This window comes from Colletotrichum karsti (assembly GCF_011947395.1).
Source record: "Colletotrichum karsti strain CkLH20 chromosome Unknown Scaffold59, whole genome shotgun sequence".
NCBI classification, from domain to species: domain Eukaryota; kingdom Fungi; phylum Ascomycota; class Sordariomycetes; order Glomerellales; family Glomerellaceae; genus Colletotrichum; species Colletotrichum karsti.
Genome location: NW_024065959.1, coordinates 29,076 through 52,729, shown reverse-complemented (window position 1 = coordinate 52,729; position 23,654 = coordinate 29,076). Strand labels below are relative to the sequence as shown.

General features: G+C 31.7%; 1 protein-coding gene across 1 annotated transcript; it reads left to right on the top strand.

Annotated features, from left to right (window-relative positions):
- Positions 1-19,614: 19,614 nt before the first annotated feature.
- CkaCkLH20_12416 (uncharacterized protein) lies at positions 19,615-23,132 on the top strand (the record flags this gene model as incomplete). The annotated part of the gene is made up of 3 exons (XM_038895129.1): positions 19,615-20,198; positions 20,254-21,159; positions 21,212-23,132. The coding sequence occupies 3 exons, from the start codon at positions 19,615-19,617 to the stop codon at positions 23,130-23,132; spliced, it is 3,411 nt and encodes a 1,136-aa protein (XP_038739518.1).
- Between the last annotated feature and the right edge of the window lie 522 nt (positions 23,133-23,654).

The window sequence follows — 23,654 nt, the reverse complement described above, 5'->3', positions numbered from 1 at the left end:
AAACCCTTTAGTATACCTTTATTAAAGCGCTAATATTAAAATACTATAATTTAGTATTAAAAATAAGAGTTAAAATAAATACTTTAACTTAAATAGTATTTAATATACTTTTATAGAAATATAATAGTATTTAATATCCTATAGCTTTTTAGTTAAAAAAGCTCTTAAATATAGAGTAATAATAAGCTATAAAATAATAAGAACTCCTTATTATTATAAAGAGCTTAAATTACTAAGTATAATATCTTTAGAGGTTACTAGAGAAGTTTATAATCCTTATTAATTATACTACTCTTAAAGATATACTTATTATATTAATATAAAATATTTATAGAAAGCTTATATAATAGGTTTATTATCTCTTTACTTTTAATTTTAAAGTTTAATACTACTTAAATATAATAAACCTAATAGATAGTCTCTTATATAGACTAAACTATATAGTTAAGAATATATAAATAGATAATATCTTTTCTATCTTTTTAAAAAAGCTTAATCTTATTAACTAGCTTTTAATAACTAACTATTAATATATTATTAAGCTGAAAGATATAATATCTATTATAAAAATATATATCTAAGCTATTTAGTAAAGTATATAAGAACCTTACTAAAAGGCTAGCTTTAAGGTTAGAGGATTCTTACCTTTTAGTTAGTATTATCCTATTAAGAATATTATTATTATAATATATAATATAATATATATTAATATTATAATATAATTTAAAACTAAGGACTTAAATATATAGACTACTCTATAAGAAGAAGATAAACTACTAGAGGACTTAATAGGAGCTAGAGTTACTATATTAAAATAGTATATTTTATATTTAGTAATAAAGAAGCTTATTTAAAATAAAATAATATATATATTATAATTAGACTAAAATCTTAAATAAATAGTTAGAGAACTATAAACTAAAGACTACTTTTATTAAAAACTTATAGCTAAGGTTTAATAAGAAGCTAAGAAATATTAAGGCTATAGACTAAATAATAATAATATTTTATAGTTTAAAAAAAGACTTATAATTTTAAATAAAGGATCTCTCTACTATGAAATCTTAAAAAACTATTATAATATAGCAATTAATAGGGACGTATAACGAATTGATAGGGACGTATAGCTCTCTCAGACGCATAATAATCTCTACCTCCTCATTAGCTCAAAAATTAAAGCTCCATAAGTACTTCTATTTAGGAGAAGCACCTTAATAGACTAGATCGCTTAAATACCTTTTAGGAAGGCGGTAAGTCTTACTCCTATATCTAGTTTATCTCCTTTCTAGCTATATTTAGGATTTATAAAACTAACTACTTTAGCTAACTTTATAAATCTTAACTATAACCTTTAATTTATATTAGTCTTATTAATTTATAAATCTTAAATATGCATTTATATTCTATATCTATAGACTACTTAATAATATCTCCTACTAACTCCTTCTCTAATAAATACTTAGCTATAGATGCCTCCCACTACTTTACTTACCTATAGCCCTCCTAGTACTAAGTTTACTTAACTAACTCCTTATTTAATACTAAGATAATAAGATAGTAGTTACTAAGCTTTACTACTTAGCATCTTAAGCTACTATTAACTTATTTTTTAACCTAGGAGGGCGCCCTTACTTTTATACTATTAAGGGCTAGCTTATAGTTAAGGCACTCTTTTAGCACTAGCCCTAGGCTATAATAGCGAGTTAGAGTGGGACTAGCTAGGTATCATTCCTTAGCCAACTATAGAGAGCTATAGCTATCTTAGGATTAAGAATATACCGGTATAGGTCTTATGAGGTAGTCTCCTAAAGCTGCTATTATAGATAAACCTCCTATTTTATAAACGCTATTCCCTTAATAAGCTTGCTATAGATCTTATAGCAGTATAGGATGCTATACTATATAGAGACTAAATAGTTATTAGTATAGTTACTAAGAGTAACTAGGTAAGGGTTTCACCCAGTTAGTAAGGCCTTTTTAGCAAGCTAATATTCCTAAGTAATTAGTCTAAGAGCCTTTAATAATAGTATAGTATAGAAGTCACTAAGATATTTTAATCTTAGCTTATAGTACTTATAGGATATAAGGATCTCATCTTATGTATAGGCATTATAGAAGCTAGACTCCTAATCCCTAAGTATATCCTATATAATATTAATAAGGTGGTATAAATAGCTAAGGCTATTTATTAAGTAGCCTTTAATATTATAGTTACTAGATTTAGTACTAGATATTATATAGATACTAAAATTTAGATAATGCTGGATATAGTAGTATACCTATTATACTCTAAGGGGTATATAGGTTCTATATATATACTATAAAACTTGCCGCTAGTTATTAAACTCTTTATAGAGGCTAGCCTATACCTTCTTAAATGCTTCTTTAGTCTCTATAAATATTATAGCTTTCTATATCTCTAAGATACTATAGTAGGTATAAGGAATATCTCCTTAAATTATAGTGTAAATATAGGCTTAATCTTTATTACTTAGCTTAGCTAGTACCTCAGTTAGTTATTTATCTTTATTAGAAGCGTTATAACTATCACCCTAGCTATATCTTTTCTACTATTTTCGCTTAGCCTAAAGGAGGATATTAGAGTTAATATAATAGATATAGAGCTGCTATTATGCATTAGGAAAATTATAATTAAGTATAGCCTTTATTTACTTATTAAAGTCTATAATAATAATGCTAGGTTTATAAATTAAGCCTCTCTCTATAAGTTAGTATATACCCTATAAAAGGAACTAGAACCCTTTAAGTCTTTTATTATTAATAAGCCTAAAGGCTATATTAAAAATAGACCTAAAATAGGTCTAGCTTATAACCTAGAATAGAGGAAGCTTAAAATAGTTAGTATTATAGGTATTATTAAAGCTTAATACCTCTAGAAACCGTTTCTATATATAGAGGTAGTAGGGGAATATCTAGATAAGCCTAATAAGTTAGTTAAGCTTATTATTATCCTACTTTATAATATAAGAGATTTCTTACTTATTAAAAAGCTTAATTAATACTACTATAGGTAAATATCTATCTAACTTCTTATAATTAATCTAGGCTCTAGCGTTATAGATATCTCTTTAGGTAAGGTTAGACCTTAGGAACTATTCCTAAATAATAGCATATATATTATAAGCTTAAATTCCAATATAGCAGCTAGTAGTTTTAATTACTACCTTAATGTTACAACCCGTTGGGCTTAGCTACCAACATAACCCCGCTGGGCTCTTGGCGGCTAATGTGGACATATATAACCTAGTGATATAAAGACGGTTAGGGATCCTTGGAAGGGAAGAACTATAGTGTAAGTTACGTAACGATAAGATAAGGATCATTTTAGATTAAAATGATCCAGTTAGACTTAGGGGCTAAATGATCATTCTCAATTAGAATAATCCAGCTCAACCTAAGGTATAAGAGTATATACTAGGAAAAGGACTTGTATATAGGATGGACTTGAGCTTGGCTCAAGGATAGACTCCTATAGCTCTTTAGCAATCAACTTTATGACTACCCTTACTAGTACTTTTAGCTATACCTAAGTGATAACTACTCTATGACTCTTATTAAGGCCTTAACTAATCACTAAGACCTTTAAAGACCTATAATTACTTAAATAGCCCTATAGAACGACTTAATACTATTTATAGTTCTTAATCCCTAACTTACTATTAATATAAACCTACTATTAGTTAGCTAGCTATAACACTTTAATTACTCCTATTTAGTAAGTTACCTTTTAAAAACTACTAATAGTATTATAATATCTTTATAACTCTCTAGAAAGACCCCTAGCACTAGATCCCCCTCTAGCGCTAGGAAGGCCCCTATTAAGAAGAACCTTACTTAAGAACTTAGGGATTAGAGAATAAAAGACGATAGCAATAGTAATAATAATAATACGCTTAAGGAATAACTTAAATAAGCTAACTATAATATCTAATAGATATAGGAAATATTTAATGCTAACGCCCGCGCTACTAAAGAACTTTAGGCTGCTATACGCCTATCTAACTAGCGCACCTAGGAACTTAAATAGTAGAACTATACTCTTTAAGCTACTATTAATATTATTACTATCCCTATTATAGAAGGATAAGAGAAGCTTTAACTTAACTCTCCTAATCCTTTTAATAGATCCCTAGGATAGCTTAAGGGATTCCTTATCTAAGTTAAGAATTACTAGAATTTCTATTATAGTAACTTTAAGAATAGAACTAAGAAGGTTATCTATATATCTACCTTCCTTAAGGGATAAGCCCTCTAGTGGTTTAAACCCTTCCTTAAAGAGTACCTTAATAAGGAAATACTTAACTACTATTCTACTGAAGTTAGAGATATTTTTAGCAGCTTTTAGGGCTTTAAGTCTGCCCTAAAGTCTCTATTTTAAGACCCTAATGAGAAATAATAAGCTAAATGAGACTTATTTTGCCTTAAATAGACTAAGTTAGCTAAGGACTATACTATAGAGTTCCAATAGATCTATACCTAGCTAGACTTAACTAATAAAGGTAAGATCTTTATATTCTATAATAACCTTAAGGATAAAGTTAAGGATAAAATTATTAAGATTAATAGACCTAAGGACTTCCTCTAGTATATTAAGCTTGCTATTAAGATTAATAACTAACTATATAAGCAATATAAGGAGAAAGGTAAATAATAATAACCTACTAACTCTAGCCATAAGTACTAATAGTAGCCTAAATACTATAATAATAATTAATATAACAAACGCAATAGCACCGCCTATAGACACTATAGCGGACCTATAGATCTTAGTGCGGCCTAGCGTAATAATAATAATAAGGGTAATAGCTAGAAGAAGAATATTAAGTGCTATAATTGCGATAAGAATGGATACCTTATAAAAGAATATAGAGCACCTAAGAAAGAACGCTTCTAGTTAGTACCTAAGAAAAGATAAGTTAGTGCTACTACTAAGGTAATTCTTTATAAATAACTTAGTTAGACTACCTACTTTAATAATAACTATAGAATTCACTTAGACTCTAAGGAATATATAGGATAGTACCTTAAGAACCCTAATAGAATGGGATATAATACTACTAGAGTGAAGAATATTAGTGGACCCCTAAATTAATAAACTATTGCTATAGGATATAGAAGTAATAGCAAACTTAAGCATAAGGCTTAAGAATAACTTAATAGCCTCCTAGAATATAGGGCCCTTAAAGAAAATGGATAGTTTGAGACGTCTAAATATATTAGCTTTAAAAAAGAACTAACCTATAACTTAGATAAGCCTCGCGACGTTGCATGATAACGTGCTTAGATAGTAGCTATCTATAGGTGTAAACCTAATATTAATAATATTAGCTCTAAAGAGGACTCTAATGATGAAACTATTAGGACTAGTGAACGCCTTTAGTACTAGAAAATTAATCCTATAAAGGATAAATAGATACTTGAATTCTTTAGCACCTTAGGAGAATAGCGTGATAGAAACTATAAACCAGAGTTTAGGCTAGATAACTACCTATATTTATATATAGAAAGCAACTACTACTAATACCTCTACTAGCTATAGTGCTTCTTTAATAACTATAAGGAATATCTTAGAGATAAGTATATATATTAATTCTACCCTAGAAGGTATAACTAAGAACCTATTAAGAAGGTCTATTAAATTAACTAAATATATAGATAGGAACTTAAGCTATTTAATGGATAAATTATAACCTTTGGACTAAGCTAAGAATACCCTATGAGATACCTCTATAATACTAATATAAGCTAGTAAGATTGCTAATAAGATAAATATATAATCTATAGAGAAAATAAAGCTAAAGTATAGCGACTTAGCTAGAATGGAGTAACCCCCCCTATAGTAAAGTATAAGGAGAGCTAGCTCTAGAAAGCATAACGTAAAGGGAAACGGATTACTTACTATAGAGATAACTAGTTAAAAAACTAGGATTGCCTACTAAAACTAAGGGATAATAATAGGTAAATAAGATAAGGTCCCTATATAGTATAACTAGGGTATACCTAGCTTAACGATATAAGTATATCTAAGTTTAGATATAACTTAATAGAAGACTGGCTACTATAATAATAGATAGTGGAGCCTAAGGAAACTTTATATCGCTATAAATGGTGAATAAATGAAAAATAACCTAGAAAAAGAAAGTAGTAGAAGACTGCTATAAACTTAGCACTATTGAAGGAGAATAAGTCTAGTATGGTGGAGGACGTATTATAGTGGAGATAGCGTACCTCCCTATATAGATCTATAGCTAGAATGAGCAACTAAACTTTGATATTATGGAGATAGGAGATAAGTATAATGTTATCCTTAGAAGACTATAGTTATATAATAGCAACCTATAGATAGATTAGAGAACTAGCTAACTCTATTGGGACTAGGATTTAGTTACTAAGTAGTAGCCTAGAAGAGGTGCCTTAAATAAACCTTTTAGAACTCCTAAAGTAAAGAGATTTTTAGTATACCTATAAATTAAGGATATAAACGCTAGGATATTATTAGTAATAGATATTAATAAGGAAGATTAACTTCTATCTATCCTAGAAGAATACTGGCAATACTAGAAGCTATTTGCTGAAGAACTTGAAATAGGACTGCTAGAATATAGCAACTATAACCATAAGATACCCCTAAGAGAAGGGAAGGAGCTAAAGCTAGAAGCAATCTATGGACTTAATTAGAAAGAAATAGAAGTATTTGACGCTTACCTTAAAGAAAACCTATAGAAGGGATATATTAGACCCTCTATATTACTAGTAGGATATCTGATCCTATTTATACCTAAAAAGAATAGTAAACTATAACTCTACGTTAACTATAGAAAACTTAATAACATCACAATTAAGAACTACTACCTACTACTGCTTATCTTAGAACTTAGAGACCTATTATATGGAGCCTAGTGGTTTATAGTACTTGACTTAAAAGGAGCCTATAACCTGATATATATGAAATTAGGTAAAGAATGGAAAATAGCGTTTTAAATATACTAAGGATATTATAAGTACCTAGTAATGCCCTTTAGACTTACTAATGCACCTATAATATTCTAAATAATAATTAATTACGTCTTATAAGAATACCTAGATGTATTTATTATAGTTTATCTTAATAATATACTGATCTTCTCTAAAATACTAGAAGACTATAAGAAGTATATATACTAAGTGCTATGGAAACTATAAGAAGCTAAACTCCTGGTGGAACCAGAAAAGAGCAAATTCCACGCGCAAGAAGTTGAATTCCTAGGCTTTATAATAGCCCTTAGAATCCTTAAAATGTCAAAAGATAAAATTATAGTAGTATAAGACTAGCTAATACCCTAGAACGTTAAGGATATATAATCCTTTATTAGATATATAAACTACTACTAATAATTTCTAGAAGGATACTTAAATAAGAATAACCCTTTTATAAGACTCTTAAAGAAAGACGTCCCCTAGTAATAGGAAGATAAATAAGAATAAGCCTTTAATAAGATTAAGTAATAGGTTATATTAGAACCTATACTTATTATACCTAATCCTGAGAAACTATTTGAAGTTGAGACTAACTCCTTAGACTACGCTATAGGAGGATAGCTAGGCTAATGAGACGATAAAGGATAGCTACGCCTATGCGCCTTCTTCTCATATAAGCTATACAGCCTAGAACTTAACTACTAAATTTATAATAAGGAACTTATAGTAAATATTAAAGCATTTAAGGAATAGAGACCTTAACTATTAGGAATAAAGTATAAAGTTAAAGTCTATACTAATTATAAGAACCTTACCTACTTTATAATATTAAAGGAACTTAATAAATAATAGATTAGATAGTCTAAATTCCTCTTAGAATTCAATTTTAAGATCACCTACTAAAAAGGCAAGGAAAATAGAAGAGCAGACGCTCTCAGTAGAAGACTGGACCACGAAGTCCAGGTACCTGAGGAAACCTGAGTTATCCTCAAAAAGGACAAGGAAGGAGACCTTATGCCAGCAGTTAGACTCTTGATGATGGCCAGAAGAGATAGTACTAGCACAACTGGAAGAATGTCTCCTGAAGCTATTAGGGAGGTATACTCTGCACCTATATATGGCTACTAAGGCGTAACTAAGATATAGAAACGTATTAAATAATACTATAATAAAACGGCTATATAATAAGAAGTATCTTTAGCAATTAGGGACTATAAGGTCTATATAAAAAGTAAACCTAGCTAATACTAGCCTTATAGTAAGATATAGCTGCTCCTAGTGCTACAAACCATATGGGAATCTATCTCATTAGACTTTATTACTAAGTTACCTAAGTCCTGAGAACTAATAACTAAGGTCTACTATAATAGCGTCCTAGTCATTATTAATAGACTTATAAAGTACTTATACTTTATCCTATATATAGAGTCTAGCACCGCAGAAGACCTTACCTATAAGTTTCTATAGGTAATTATTAGCTAATATGGAATGCTAAAGGAAATTATGTCTAATAGAGATAAGTTATTTACTTCTAAGTTTTAGAGATTACTGATCCTATAGCTGGGATCTGATTATAAGATGTCTACTGCTTTTTATCTATAAACTAATAGCTAGATAGAACGAATTAATTAGATTATGGAGACCTATCTATACTGCTATGTTAACTACTAATAAGATAATTGGGTTTAACTGCTACCTATGGCCTAGTTTGCCTATAATAGCGTAGTAGGAGAAAGTATAAAAGAATTACTATTCTATCTAAACTATGGATTTAACCTAATAGCCTATAGAGAACTACAACAAGGCCCAGCAGCTCTAAAAGCTGTAGTAGATATTAATAAACTCAAGGAAATCCAGTAAGAGCTACCTAGAGAACTTAAATTTATATGTAAATAAATATATAAATACGCTAACACCTTAAGAGTTAAGGGACTAACTCTATAGGAGGGAGATAGTATATACCTTCTCTACTGAAATATTAAGATAAAACGACTAAGTAATAAGTTAGACTTTAAGAAACTTAGACCTTTTGAGATTATAAAGAAGGTATCTAACGTTAACTTTAAACTTATACTACTAGATATTATAAAGTATTATTTAGTCTTTTATATTTTACTTCTTAAAAAAGCACTAGTAGGTTTATATATAGAAGACTATATTATTGTGGAACCCCTTAAACTAGAATATGAAGTTAAACGAATTATTGACTACTATAATAATAATGGAAATATAGAATATCTCATTAAGTGGAAAGGATATGGATATGAAGATAACTTATGGGAACCCATCAAGAACCTTTAGCATTCCTAGTAGATACTATAGGAGTATTATTAGGCAGTAGGAACCTGAGGTTGGAGAAACCCTCGCCTAGACTGAAGTTTACTAATAATAGGTCGTTAGGGGTACCCCAAGAAGATAAGTCTAATACTATATATAACTCCTTAGCATCTAACGCACGCTCCTTAGCCTCCTACTCCTCTATAGATTATATACCATAATAAATTAAATCTAAACTACGCTCTTTTAAGAAACGTTTATATTTCTATAAATAAGATAAACAACCTATTATAGTAGCTAGCTGCGTCTGGAGAAGCTTAAGAGCCTCTTTAGCCTCTTGCTCCTCCTGCTCAATCTTCTTCTGCTCCTTAAAATAACGATTTACTATAGTTATTAGTATAGAAAAAATAGAAAACCAAAATAAACGACTTATGAGCGTTTGCTATATCTCCCCTATCACAGTTGGACAGACCACGGCTCGCGCATTTGCTGCAGCGCTTAGAGTTTATAAGGTCTATTTTGCATACCCAGTTAAACTGGAAGCATGGAGAGCATGGCATTGCGTTGTAACTATGGAGATCAACTAATTGACTAAGAGCTTAATGGTTTTGCTTGATCTTAGTATAATAAGCCTTACGTGAAGGCTTAGAAGGTTTTTGAATGCAACTTAATATAGTGTTAGCATTATAGAACTAAGGAAGTATAATTAATAACTCCCCAACCTAGGAGTAATAACCTACTTATGCTGGTCTTAGGGATAAGACCTTTAGAGAGGAGACCTAATATTACAACCCGTTAGGCTTAGCTACTAATATAACCCCACTAGGCTCTTAGCAGCTAATATAGATATATATAACCTAGTGATATAAAGACGGTTAGGGATCCTTAGAAGGGAAGAACTATAGTATAAGTTATGTGATAATAAGATAAGGATCATTTTAGATTAAAATAATCTAGTTAGACTTAGGGGCTAAATAATTATTCTTAATTAGAATGATCTAGCTTGACCTAAGGTATAAGAGTATATACTAGGAAAAGGACTTATATATAGGATGGACTTGAGCTTGGCTTAAGGATAGACTCCTATAGCTCTTTAGCAATCAACTTTATGACTACCCTCACTAGTACTTTTAGCTATACCTAAGTGATAACTACTCTATAACTCTTATTGAGGCCTTAACTAATTACTAAGACTTTTAAAGACCTATAATTACTTAAATAGCCCTATAGAACGACTTAATACTATTTATAGTTCTTAATCCCTAACTTACTATTAATATAAACCTACTGTTAGTTAGCTGGCTGTAATACTTAACTAACTCCTTAAGGCGCCTATATAAGGGATATATAGAAGGTTTAAAGCTAGGTAGGTAATTATATTAGTTATACTCTAGATTAGGGTGAGCTCTTAGGAGCTACTTCCCTTCTTCCTATACTTCTATAATAACCTACTATTTATAGCTATACTTCTAAGACTTACGTTGCTTAATCCTAGCGCCTTAGCTAGGCTTTAGTTCCCCAAACTAATTGCAATAGAATATATACTATATAATATAGCCCTTATATTTATAGGCATTATACCTAGCTATACTAAAGCTAGCTATCTTTATAAACGTATTAATTTAATTAAAGAGGGATATAACAGTCAATTTAGGTATTCTAGGTATTAATAGGTTTAGTATTTTAAGGGGCGCTAGTAAGGAGGACTTATTACTTAATGGTTATACTAAAGTAGCTATATAGTATAATGGCGTTAGGCTTACGTTTAAGCTTTAGCAGTAAGGGGGGGAGTATAGGGGAGGAGAGTCTGAGGGTATTAATATAACTAAGGAGTAAGGAGATAAACCCTATATCTCCTATTAGTAATAGATATATTTATAAGACTATAGGAGGTTAGTATTAAGCCTTTACTCTATTCTAATTACCTATTATATAAGGCTTAAGGCTGTTTGGAATTAAGCTATATTAGTATCTAATAGCTACTGGTCTTCTTGCTCCTTAGGCTAGGGTAAAAGGTTAGCCCTATAGGAGGGTAACGTACTATATTTAGGGCTAGATAGGGGCATTATAATATGCTAAAGTTAGGTTGCAAGTTAGTAGCGTATAAAGTCGTTACTAAGGAAGATTTTATAGTTATTATATATCTCCTATAATATTTCATTTAGCCTAAGGGATCCTTATAGTTCTAGTTAGCTACTAAACCGCTCTAGGTGCGTAGTTATAGTAAAGATATTGCGGAGAGCCTTATTATCACTATACCTATAGTAGTAGCTAATACTAATGCTACTAGATAAGGATATTAGGGAAAGATATCAGTTAGGTTTATTTAGGCTTTAATATTATTAGCGCTTATTAGGTAAGTATTATTTAATAGAACTATTACTATAAGCCCTATAATAAGGAGTTTAACGTATTAGAGGTAATAAACTAGAGATAATAACTAGTAAGGCTATTATTAACGCTATTAATAAAGATAAGGAAGGTAAGGAGCTAGAAATTATTATACGTCTAAGAGAGCTATACGTCCCTATTAATTCGTTATACGTCCCTATTAATTGCCTATAATATATTAAAGTTAAAGTATATAGGGGTAAATAAAATAATAAAACCAATCTTAAAGAAGTTCTATTAGCTATATCTTTTAGATAATATTTAATACTATATTACTAAATACTTATAATACTAAGGGGCTTATATTTCTAAATATAAACTATATAGATTATTATAGATATTAAAACTATTAATATACCTATTTTAATAAATCTCTTTAGACTTCCTTATTAATTTATTAAAGAGTTATAAAGATAATAAAGTTATTTATAATATAATTCTTATTATTATTTACTATATAATAAAGGTTATTTAATTTATTCTAACTACTAAGTAATTAGATATTAAAGGCTTAATAAGAATCCTTTATTAAGAGATTAAATATTATTATAATACCCCTAAAGCTATTATTAATAATAAAGATAAGCTAATTATAAGCTAATTCTAAAGGGATTAAACTAAAGCTTATAATTTTAAGGGCTAACTCTCTATTATTTAGTATCTCTAAATAAATAAGTAAATAGAGAGAACTTATTAAATTTTAATAATATACTTTATAAAGTTTAATAAAGGCTTAAGAAACTAATAGATAATATAGCTAATTAAAGCTAAATTTATATATAATAATAAGAAATACTTTATTATTAAAGTATTACCTTTTAAAGTATTAATAAGTTATTATCTAAAAATAATTAATTACTATATATTAAATATTACTATTAAAACCTATAGAGTAGAAAAGAAGCTAAAAAAACTTATAGAGGTTTATTAAAAAATAATAAAGAATTAATAATATATAACTAATATATAAGCTAAAAATATAAATATAAAGAGAAAGATATAAGCCTATAAGGTTAAAAAGGTTATTAGCCTCTCTATTAAGAACTTCTACTTTATAAAGAGTTAATAAAAGCTTACTTTATATTTTATCTTAATACTAATTATAAAAGTTATAAGCCTTAATATCTATTAAATATAACTTCTTAAGAAATATAATAAAATATATAATATCTTTTTAGTAACTTTATTAAAGCTTTAATATCGCTAAAGGCTTATTAAAATATAACTTTTTAAACTAAAGGAAGACCTAAAAGAATAAAAAGTTAAAAATATTATATTTTAAAGGCAAATACTAAAGGGCTTATTATATTTAATAAAGTAAAAGAGTTAATTTATAAAATATAATATATAAAAACCTAAATTATATTTAGTAAATACTTTATAAATACTAATTATATTTAAAAAGTAATAATATAAGTTATATTATAAATAGAATAATAAGTAGTATAAAAAAAAATAAAAAAAGTTTAATTACTTATATAAAGTTACTTTAATATTTTAAAAAGTCTTATTAAGAATTAAATATAAACTCTAAATATAAAAAACCTAAAGTATTTAACTATATATCCTTATAGATTATTATTTAATATTTCTCTAAACTCTAGCTAAAATAAATAAAATCTAGTTATTTTTATTCTTATTATTCTCTTTATTATTAAACTCTATTTTATTATCTATACTATTTCTATTACTTTTATTTAATATAGTATTAAAATTAAACTCCTCTTTAAAAGAAGAATTATTTTTTTAATTAGTTATAATAAGTACTTAATAAGACTACTATAAAGCTATATTACTCCTATAAATATTTAGTTAAGAAATAAGCTTAAATCTAAATATATTAAGAATAATATATAGAGTATAATAATAAATATTATAATACTAATAGAATTATTAAATTTTAAAACTATTTTAAAATAAAAGTATAATATAATAAGAATTACTATTTAAATTAATTTATGTCTATTTAACCTTATTAAAGGTCTATAAATAAGCTATTTAATACTTAATATAGCTATAGTTATAAAGATATATAGAAAGTATATTTTATAAATTATATTTAAGCTAAGAGATATTAACCTTAATAGCTAAAGTCCTCTTTTTATAGTAAATACCCTATAAAGAAACTATTAGTATATAAAAGGAATAAGAGAGAAATATAAGTAACTTATATTAAGCTCTATAGAGAGACTATTAATAATATATAGAGAAAACTACTCCTTTAGTATAACCTTAAAAAGATACCTTTAATAATTATAATAATTAAGCTTTAAATTAATAGAGTTTACTAATTATTTATAGAGCACTTTAAAAAAAGCTTAACTCTTTTTAATTATATATATAACTTAATATATTTTATATTATTAAACTTAAAAGTCTTTTACTTTAATTTTAACTTAATAATATTTTATTTAGTTCTATTAGATCTAAATAGAGTTAATTAAAATAAAAGAGATTTAGAATGAAATATTAATATAAATACCTTTTATAATAGTTTATTAAACCTACTTTATAATATTTAGTACTTTATAACTAATAGAGCTAATAAATAAAGTTACTTTTATAATAATAAATATAATAATAATTAAAATCTTAATAAAGCTAAAGTATATAAATAATATAAAGCTTATTATTATTAAATTAATTATATTAATAAATTAGGAAACTATATTTATTAATAGCTAAAATAAACTTAATAAGTAACTAGCTAAAAATAGTTATAGTATTTATAATAAAGGTAATAGATATAATATAATAAAGAGTCTAAAAAAGCTTTATAAAGTTATATTATTATAGAATAATAAGGCTTATAAACTTATAAATAATATAAATAAAAAAAAAGTAAGCTTAAAAGTAAAAAACTATTAATTTATAAACTTAAAAAGAGCTTATAATAAGATATTAATAAAATAGTTATAATAATAATAATAAAAATAATATTAATTTACTATAATAAATAATACCTATTAAAATAAAGTAAATATAATAAATTATATAGAGAAATCATAATTTAATAACTTTAATAGTTTTATAATATAACTATCTAAAAAGGAGAATAAAAAAATAAAAAAATAAAGCTATTATAAGATCTTTATCTATATAAAGTAGAACAAATAATAAATAAAGCTTTAAGAAATAATAAGTAAATAAAAAAGAAATAACTTTATTATCTACTAAATAATAGAAATAAAATACTTTATAAATAAAATATAATATTAAAAAAAGCCTTATTATAATACCTTTAGTAATAAGAAATAATAAGTTAAAGCTATTATAATATATAAGGGTAAGAATATAGTTATTTAGTAAAGCTATAGAGAAAGGTTAGCTAAAAAAATAAAATAGCCTTAAGAAATAAGAACTTAAACTATTAGGGAGAATACTCTATTAAGAAATTAAATATAATAGAGATTATTATAACTAAAAAGAGAATAATTATAAAGGTCTTAAGAACTTTAAGATAGAGATATTAAAGATAGCTTAAGGAACTATAAGTAAGCTAATAATAAAGGCCTATAGGTCTAAAGTATTAAACCCTCTATAGTAAGAGCTTAATAAGCTTATATTAAAAACCTAATAAAAGAGGAATCTTAGAGAAAGTAAATAAAAGTAGTATAATAATATAAAACCTACTTTTTAAGTACTTTTATTATTTATTTAACTTAACTATAGTATTTAGCCCCTATAATACCTTTATATTAAACTTAATAGTATTAATAAGAGCTATATTTAGGCGTTATTTAGCTATTATAGCCTTTATTAAAAACTATTCTTAATAGTAGTAATATAGAGGTTAGTATTTCTATAAAGGATTATTAGTAAGTATTTTATTTATTTTTTATAGGTTCTCTTATTAGTTAATTTTCTTAATATACTATAGATATAATAGAATCTTTATAAGAGAGTTTATAGTATTTCTCTTTTATTATTATTTAGTATAGAGGTATTCTTTAGCCTTAAAAGTAGCTTAATATCTCTTAATATCTAGCTAATAGTTAATATTAATCTTAATAAACTAATAAAGGTTCTCTATATTATATATAATAATATATAGTAAGTTTTAGCTAGTTAGAAGATCTTTAGGCTATAATAAGTATTATTAATATATATTTAAGTTAATACTATAGTATTTAAACTATAAATAGCTTAAGATTAAGTTATATTTATTTATATTAAATTAGAGGAGGAGTATATATAATAGTTCTTAATAGTCTATATATATATAGGCTATTTAAGCTATAGTTATAGCATTTAGTTATTCCCTATTAAACCCTATAATAGGGATAAGCTATTATAGTTCTTTATAGGGTACTTAATAAAAATCTCTTAATAGGGGTATAATTTATATATTTATAAAAGTATAACTATTTACTTTAATATTAAGAGGAATATATAGATAAATACTATATTTATTATAAATTAATATTATCTCTTTTTTTAATAGCTAGCCTCTAATAAGTTATTAGAAATTAATAAAAGTTAATATTATATATTAATCTATTTTATTCTCCCTTAACTAAAAGTCTATTTATACTAAAAGCTTTAGTTTTCTATTAAAGTATTCTTAAAGGTCTCTTTAGTTAGTTTAATAATATTTATAGAGGTCTTATTTAACTTATATAGGTATTTATAAGCTTAATAGTCCTTATTACTATAGATAAAATAAGCGCTCTTAATATAAAGCTTTTTATATATAACCTTTAGTATAGTATTATAAAAGCTTTAATTCTAATAGGATCTATCTATTAAGGGAGTACTTAAGTTAATACTTATGGTAATAATAATATTAATATAAATACTAAATCTATTAATATTAATAATAATAAAATAGGTATTAATTAATAATATAATATAGATAATAATATAGATTATTATAATATACTCCTAAAAGCTTAAGCTATTATTTATATAATAAACTAAATATTAATTTTAAAGAGAGATAAAGAACTTTTTATAGAACTTTTAGTATTATTATAAGTTAAAAAGCTTACTCTTATAGATTAGCTTAATAAATTTAATATATTTAGCCTAAATATCTTTCAAAGAGATAATAAAAGTATTAAGCTTTAATTAAGCTTTATTTTATTAAATTAAATTAATAAATATACTTTTAAGCTTTAAAATAATTTATTTAATAGTAATAATTTAGGCGGTATTACCTAAAAGTATAGAGAATAATATATTATAAGCGTTTCCTTTTATATAAAATAAGATATATTTAAAGTATTATTTTTAAGTAAAGTACTCTCTATTAATAAGGTAAATATAAATATAAAACTATTAAGCTTTAAATATAAAGTTCTTATTAATATAGCTATTAATAATAAATATATTAATAAAAATAGAAACCTTTAGTATCTTAATAGCTTATTAATTTATATTACTTTTAGTTAAGCTAAATATTAAGTCTTATTAATTAGCCTTAAAGTATTCTATATAGTTAAAGATTATTCAAATAGTAATACTTATAATAAAGTTAATTTAAAGTATTAAAGATATAAGAAATATATTTTAGCTTAATAGAGCTTTATTAATAATATAAATAAGGTTTAATTACTTTCAAATCTTAATAAGTTTATTATAAGCTTTATTTTATTTAATATAATAATAATAGAGAGCTTTACTATTTAAAATAGTATAATAAAGGTTATTAATAGCACTATAAAGCTCTATATTCTTAAGTTTAAAATAGAAGACTACTTTATAGAGGGCTTTATTATTTTAAAATATTTAGACCTATATAGTATATAGCTATTATCCCTTAAAACCCTAAATAGCTTAAAAGAGAATCTAATTATTAATATAGAGGTAAACTACTTTAAAGTTATTTTAATATAAATAGTTAAAAGTATTTTTACTTTAAGTATAAGCTTTTTTATTTATAAAAAGTCTCTTATTTTAAATTTAAAAGTTATTAATATCCTTTAGCTTATTATATACTATAAAGATAAGTTATTTTTAAATTACTATAATAATATTATTAAGAAAAAGATACTTAAAGGGCTAATTTATAATAAAAAAGTTAAAGTTAAAAGCTATAATATTTAAGCTATTAATATTACTTAGAGGTATATATATAAAGTAATAGTTATTTAGCTAGTCCTTAAGGGGCTAAAGAGGCTAATTAATATTAATTATAATCTTATTAAGACTTTAATTAGAGTCTCTCTATAAGTTATAAGCTATTTTATATAATAAAGGGGGTATATTAATTATATTTATTTAATATAATATATTAAATTAGTTTAATATTTAGTTAGATACTATAAGGATATAAATAATTAGTATAAAGTAATTTTAATAGGTATTTAGTTAAGATATTAATCTTCTATCTTTAGAGAATAAAAGGGGAGCTATAAATAGTATTATAAATAGATAAATAGATTAAGCTAGTATATTAAAATATATTATATTAAGTACATTTATAGCTAAAGAAGGAAAAAGAACTCTACTATAGGGTATATATAAGATCTTAGCCTTATAGGCTAGAGCGTATAAAGCCCTATTTATATAATAGAAGTTATATAACTACTAGTTAAGCCTAAAAGGCTCCTAAGGTTGCTAGTACTATAATAAGTCTTTATACTCTATTTAATAGAGTTATTAAGTAGTAGAAATAAATTAAATTCTTTTTCTTTTATCTCTCTTTTTAATCTTTTTTTTAAGTTCCCTTTAAAATAATACTTATTATTATTATAATAAAAGTAGTTTAAGCCTTTTATAAAAACTTTAAGAATAATATTTATAAACCCTTAATAATAGCTAAATAATATATATATTAATTTAAGCTTTTGTTTAAAAAATAAGAGTATTAAGATCTAAAAGCTTTATTATTCTAAAAGTAAATTAATATAACTTTTCCTTTATAATATATAGCTCTAAAAGATTAATATTATTATTATTATTAACTAACTAATTTATAATATTTTATTAACTATATATTATTATCTTTAAGTTAATAATAAGTAATATAACTACTATTTTATTAGTTATACCTATATATAAGCTTATATTAAGTATAGAAACGCTATCCTTAATATCCTATTATTTATTAACTCCTTAAGAATATAAAAAGATTAATAAAAAGAGGGGGAAAATACTAAAGATTATAATAAAATATAGGGGGGATATAGCTATATTATAATAATAAAGTAAATAAATAAATAGAAGTTTAATACTAATTTATAGTTAATATAAGAGTTAAATAACTATTAGGCCTTTTTATAGGAGCTACCCCAGGCGGTACGGATAGCATATCCCAGTGCCAGTGCCAGTCCCAGGGCATGCCGTTTCGCGCTTAGCGGCTTTCCCTTAGCGTCCCGCGGCAGGTCAGAGGCGGCATCGTGGGGAAGAGGTCCACCTGCTGGCCAGTAATAACCTTGAGTCGAGCACAACAAGTCCCCGTGGCACGGGGCAACTGCGGCTTGGGATCCCCCTATGTTTGGTCCAGAAGTCGAGACATCCGCAAACAATCACAACACCCGACCCCGACCTCACATTTCTGCGCCCAAGAAAAGTGCAAACGTCTGTTCCGTTCCGTTCGTTACACACACGCGCACCAGCATTTCGCACTGGGATTTTCCTCCGTGCCGACTGCATCTGACGCAGACGCGCCTTTACGAACACACACATATCGTAAGCCAGCTTCTGTCTTTCCCCCTCCAGCTCCCGCTTGTTCCTTGCCCAGTCTTCGCCCAGTTTCAAACCTCCACCCCTCCCCCCCCGTTGCGCTAAACGACAACGACTCATGTTCTCGCCGTCATCTACTCGAACTGCTGTCGCTCAACTGCCCTGACTGGCTATGCATTTGCGCGCGCGCACCTTCCATACCCAATACCTCATTGTTGTCGAGCTACAGCTTCCTGCACGAAAACCGCTCGCGAGATAAACACCAGCTGACCAATCTCCCTCGCTCTCGCCAGGCACAAAACACGACCGAACCCGACCCCAAACCTCGTTCTGCGGGGAATGGCTGAAAAAATCACCGAGGAACAGGTCGATGACCTGCTCAAGATCCTACGCTCCGAGGCCAGCATCGACGTAAAGGTCCAGCACGTCACGGGCATCAAGTCCGGCATCAAGCAACACAATGTCCCCGACGTCCTGATCCCCCAGGTCTTCGACGGCCTCCGCACCGCATCCGTCTCCCAGCATGCCATCCTCGTCAACGCCGGCTTCACGGCCTTGAACCACCTGCTCACGAGGCTGTCGCGTCAGGAGCCCAAGTACATCGCCAAGGAGGCGAAGCACACCCTGCCGTTGGTCATCGACAAGCTGGGCGACCCGAAAGAGAAGTTTAGGAGTCTCGCGTCGCAAGCCTTGACGACGATATACACCGCCGCCCCCATGGACGTCGAGCGATCGGTGCGAAACGTCGCCATGGTCGGCAAGAACCCGCGCGCCAAGGAGGCCGGCATGCATTGGCTGCTTTACATGCACCAGGAGCACGGCATGCAGTTCCGCGCCTACGTTCCGACGCTTATGGAGCTGCTCGAGGACGCCGACGGCATGGTGCGCGACGTCGCTAAGAGCACCGTCATTGAGCTCTTCAGGTACGTTCGAGCAGAGCCCCGGCTTCGAAGACGCGCGCTAATTACAAACACGCAGAAATGCGCCTGGTACCGCCAAATCTGACCTCAAGCGCCAGCTCAAGAACTTCAAGGTCCGTCCCGCGATCGAGCAGGCCATCGTCAAGGAGCTGGCCCCATCCGGCGAACGACCCGAGACGCCTCACGACGCCCCCGCGCCGCCAGTTACCAGACCGAAGCTCGGCGCCAGCGTGTCATCCCTCGCGAGCGAGCGACCCATCACGCCCGCGCCTCCCGCCGAAGCACGAAGCGAGGTAGAACCAGCATACGTCAACACCAAGGGCGAATTGGACGACATTTTTAGGGAAATGATGTTGTACTTCGACGGAAGGGAGTCGGAGCAGAATTGGCTGAAGCGCGAAGAGAGCATGACGAAGCTGCGCAGGCTCATCGCTGGAAACGTACCGCAAGACTACCCCGACATCTTTCTGCTGGGTCTCAAAGGTCTACTCGATGGAATTATCAAAGCCGTCAACTCTCTGCGAACCAGTCTGTCCAAGGAAGGCTGCAGTCTGGTGCAGGATATCGCCCTTACTTTCGGTCCCGGGATGGATCCTCTGGTGGAGCTTCTTATGCAGACCTTCATCAAGCTTTCAGCCGCGACGAAGAAGATCAGCTCCCAGCTTGCCAACACTACCGTTGACATCATTATCGGGAGAGTGACGTACAACTCGCGAATCATGCAACACATCTCGATGGCGTGTCAGGACAAGAACGTCCAGCCGAGGACGTATGCGAGTGGCTGGCTGAAGACGATTTTGAACAAGGAGGCCAACCACAAGAGTCATATTGAGCACGGTGGTGGCTTGGACATGGTTGAAAAGTCGATCAAGAGGGGCCTCAACGACGCAAACCCGGGAGTGAGGGAGAGAATGCGTGGAACATACTGGGTTTTTGCTCAAATCTGGCCTGCGAGGGCCGAGGCGTAAGTCGACAGCTGCATGTCCATGATTGATTTGCTACTTACACAATGATAGACTCAAGGATGCGCTGGAACCGACAGCTCAGAAGCTCCTCGACAAGGACCCGAACAACCCTAATGCTCCAAAGAGGACAGAGACCGAACGCGCAAGACCGGGATTGGGCTTGTCTAAGAGCACAATGAGTAGCTCCAAACCGTCTCTGCGCGAGACAATGATGGCCCAAAAGAAGGCCATGGGATCCCGAAACCTGCCCCCTCGTCCGGGGTCTGCGATGGCCAATCTTTCTCCGGCTCGACCTCAGTCTTCAGCAGCCCCGAGCGCATCAACAGGTCCAGCGGCCCCGGCAAAGACGACGGTTTCTGGAGGCATGTCTGTCCGGCCTATGCGACCTACGAAGAAGCGTCCGGAGATGGCCGCGAGACCGGCAACAGCAGGACCGTATTCAGTGAGGACCCATGATGGACACCACGGCGAAGCTCCAAGCCCAGAAACCCTCAGGAACAAGTCCACGACAAAGCCGAAAACAGAGGCGTCGCCTAGGAGAGTGCCCCCTCGAACGCGCCCCGGACATGCGCCTCACGCCAGCGAGTCGAGCGTCGCGTCTCCTGGTGCCAAGTCTGCGCTGTCGAAATCGGTGTCTTCTCCACGAACCAGTCCTGCGAAAACTAAGAGATCTCAGACTGCGATGCCTTCGAGCAGCCCGTCTAGAGATAACGAAGATCTCACTCTGGTCGTGCCCAACATTGCAAGTTTGAGAGCTTCACTCCCTAGACGTGCCGCGTCGGAGGAACCCACAGCCGTATCCATGGAGATTCCTCTACCTAGAGAGCATATGCCAGAACCTACACCAGAACCTGAGATGCGAGCTTCCCCGTCACCTTCACTCCAGCCCGCGGCTGAGATTATTCCGGAGTCAGCTGTACACTCGCCAGTCCGTGACTCTGTGGAGGAGCCCGTTCTTCCAGTAGAAGCCCCTGCTGAGCCTCAGACGGAGGCACCGGTGGTCGCTTCCGAGGAAGCACCCGCCCCTATCCCGGCTCAGCAGAACGAAGTTGAATCTGGCGAGGCGCCTGCTGATGTGAAGGTGTTTGAGGACCCTTTCGTCGAGGACCAGCCTGTTGACAAGTCCAGCCCTACTGGGCCGGTGCTCGAGGACAAGCCAATCAACGAAGTCCCCGCTCCAGCACCTACCAACGGCGAGGTGAACGGGGCTCCAGAGACACCTGACAAGGCCCGCCAGACGTCCAAGTTGCTGGAGAGCGGCGTCACCAGAGTCAAGGCCAAGTCCCTGGACGTCCACGGCTTCAGAAAGCTTCAGTCAATCATAAGAGACGGTAAGGCCGTATTCACAGACGAGAAGTTTGAGGCGCTTCTCCGCGGCCTCTTTGAGTATCTGGAAGCGCCGCTTGATAATCTCGCGCCGGAGAGGGTCCAGGACGTCAAGGCTCAGATCCTCGCGACGATCAAGCTCCTGCTCAAGAAGGAGCGGGACAATTTCCAGCCGCACGTTTCCCGCGGCCTCGAGTCGCTTGTTGAGACGCGCAGTGCCTACGACTCGCGGGTGCGCATTGTCAGCGGCCTCGAGCTCCTCGCCGAAGAGCTCGTGGCCTTGGGTGACCCCCCTGAGATCGTCGTGGTCATGGCCAAGCTCCTCCAGGGCAAGCAGGACAACTCGGTCGAGGGCAGCCGCTGCCTCGCGACGGGTCTGCACGTCCTCAAGGAGCTGCTCGACAAGCGCACCGGCTTCGTGCCGTCGGAGGGCGAGCTCGCCCAGCTGGCCGCCCTCGCCGGTCGGTGCCTCGAGTCGGCGGACTCCGGCGTGCGCATGGGCGCCGTGCAGCTGTGCGTGGCGCTTCACTCGCGAATCGGCGACGGCCCGTTCTGGGATCTCCTCAAGGGTGCCAAGGACGACCCCAAAAACCTCATCACGTACTACATTGCCAAGAAGCAGCGGGAGAGCAGCGTCGCGGCTTAGAGATCGGTTTCCAAACATACATAATTTTGTGTTTTTGACACACAAGAACGGGGAAGCGACGGGCATCAGGCGTCCGGGATGAGTCGGAAATCGGGATAAAAAGTAAAATCGGAGTTCTTTGCGTCGTAGTCGGTATGGAGGGGATAGGGGGCGGGAGCTAGCTACTTGGGAGGCAAGGTTTGGGTTGAGTACATCTTGGAAGCCTTTCTTTCTTGTATCGCTGTTCTAATTGCCGGCATAGCTAGCCGTGCGCTGTACCAACATCTATCTTTTTCATTGTATGCGCCGCGTCTTATGCCGAACGTTGTGTCCGTACGCCGGGGTTGACCCACACGGTCCGGAGCCGGTCCGTTGCGCCGACGGCAGGAAGCCCCGTAAGGAGCCGTGATGATGATGATAGTAGGCCCCTCGGGCTAGATCTTACCTCATTATCGCTGAGCTGCCATGACGACATGACTGTATGCATGATCCAGTTCCATCCATACACATGCCTTGCGTCGGACTAAATGAAGCAAAAAGGAG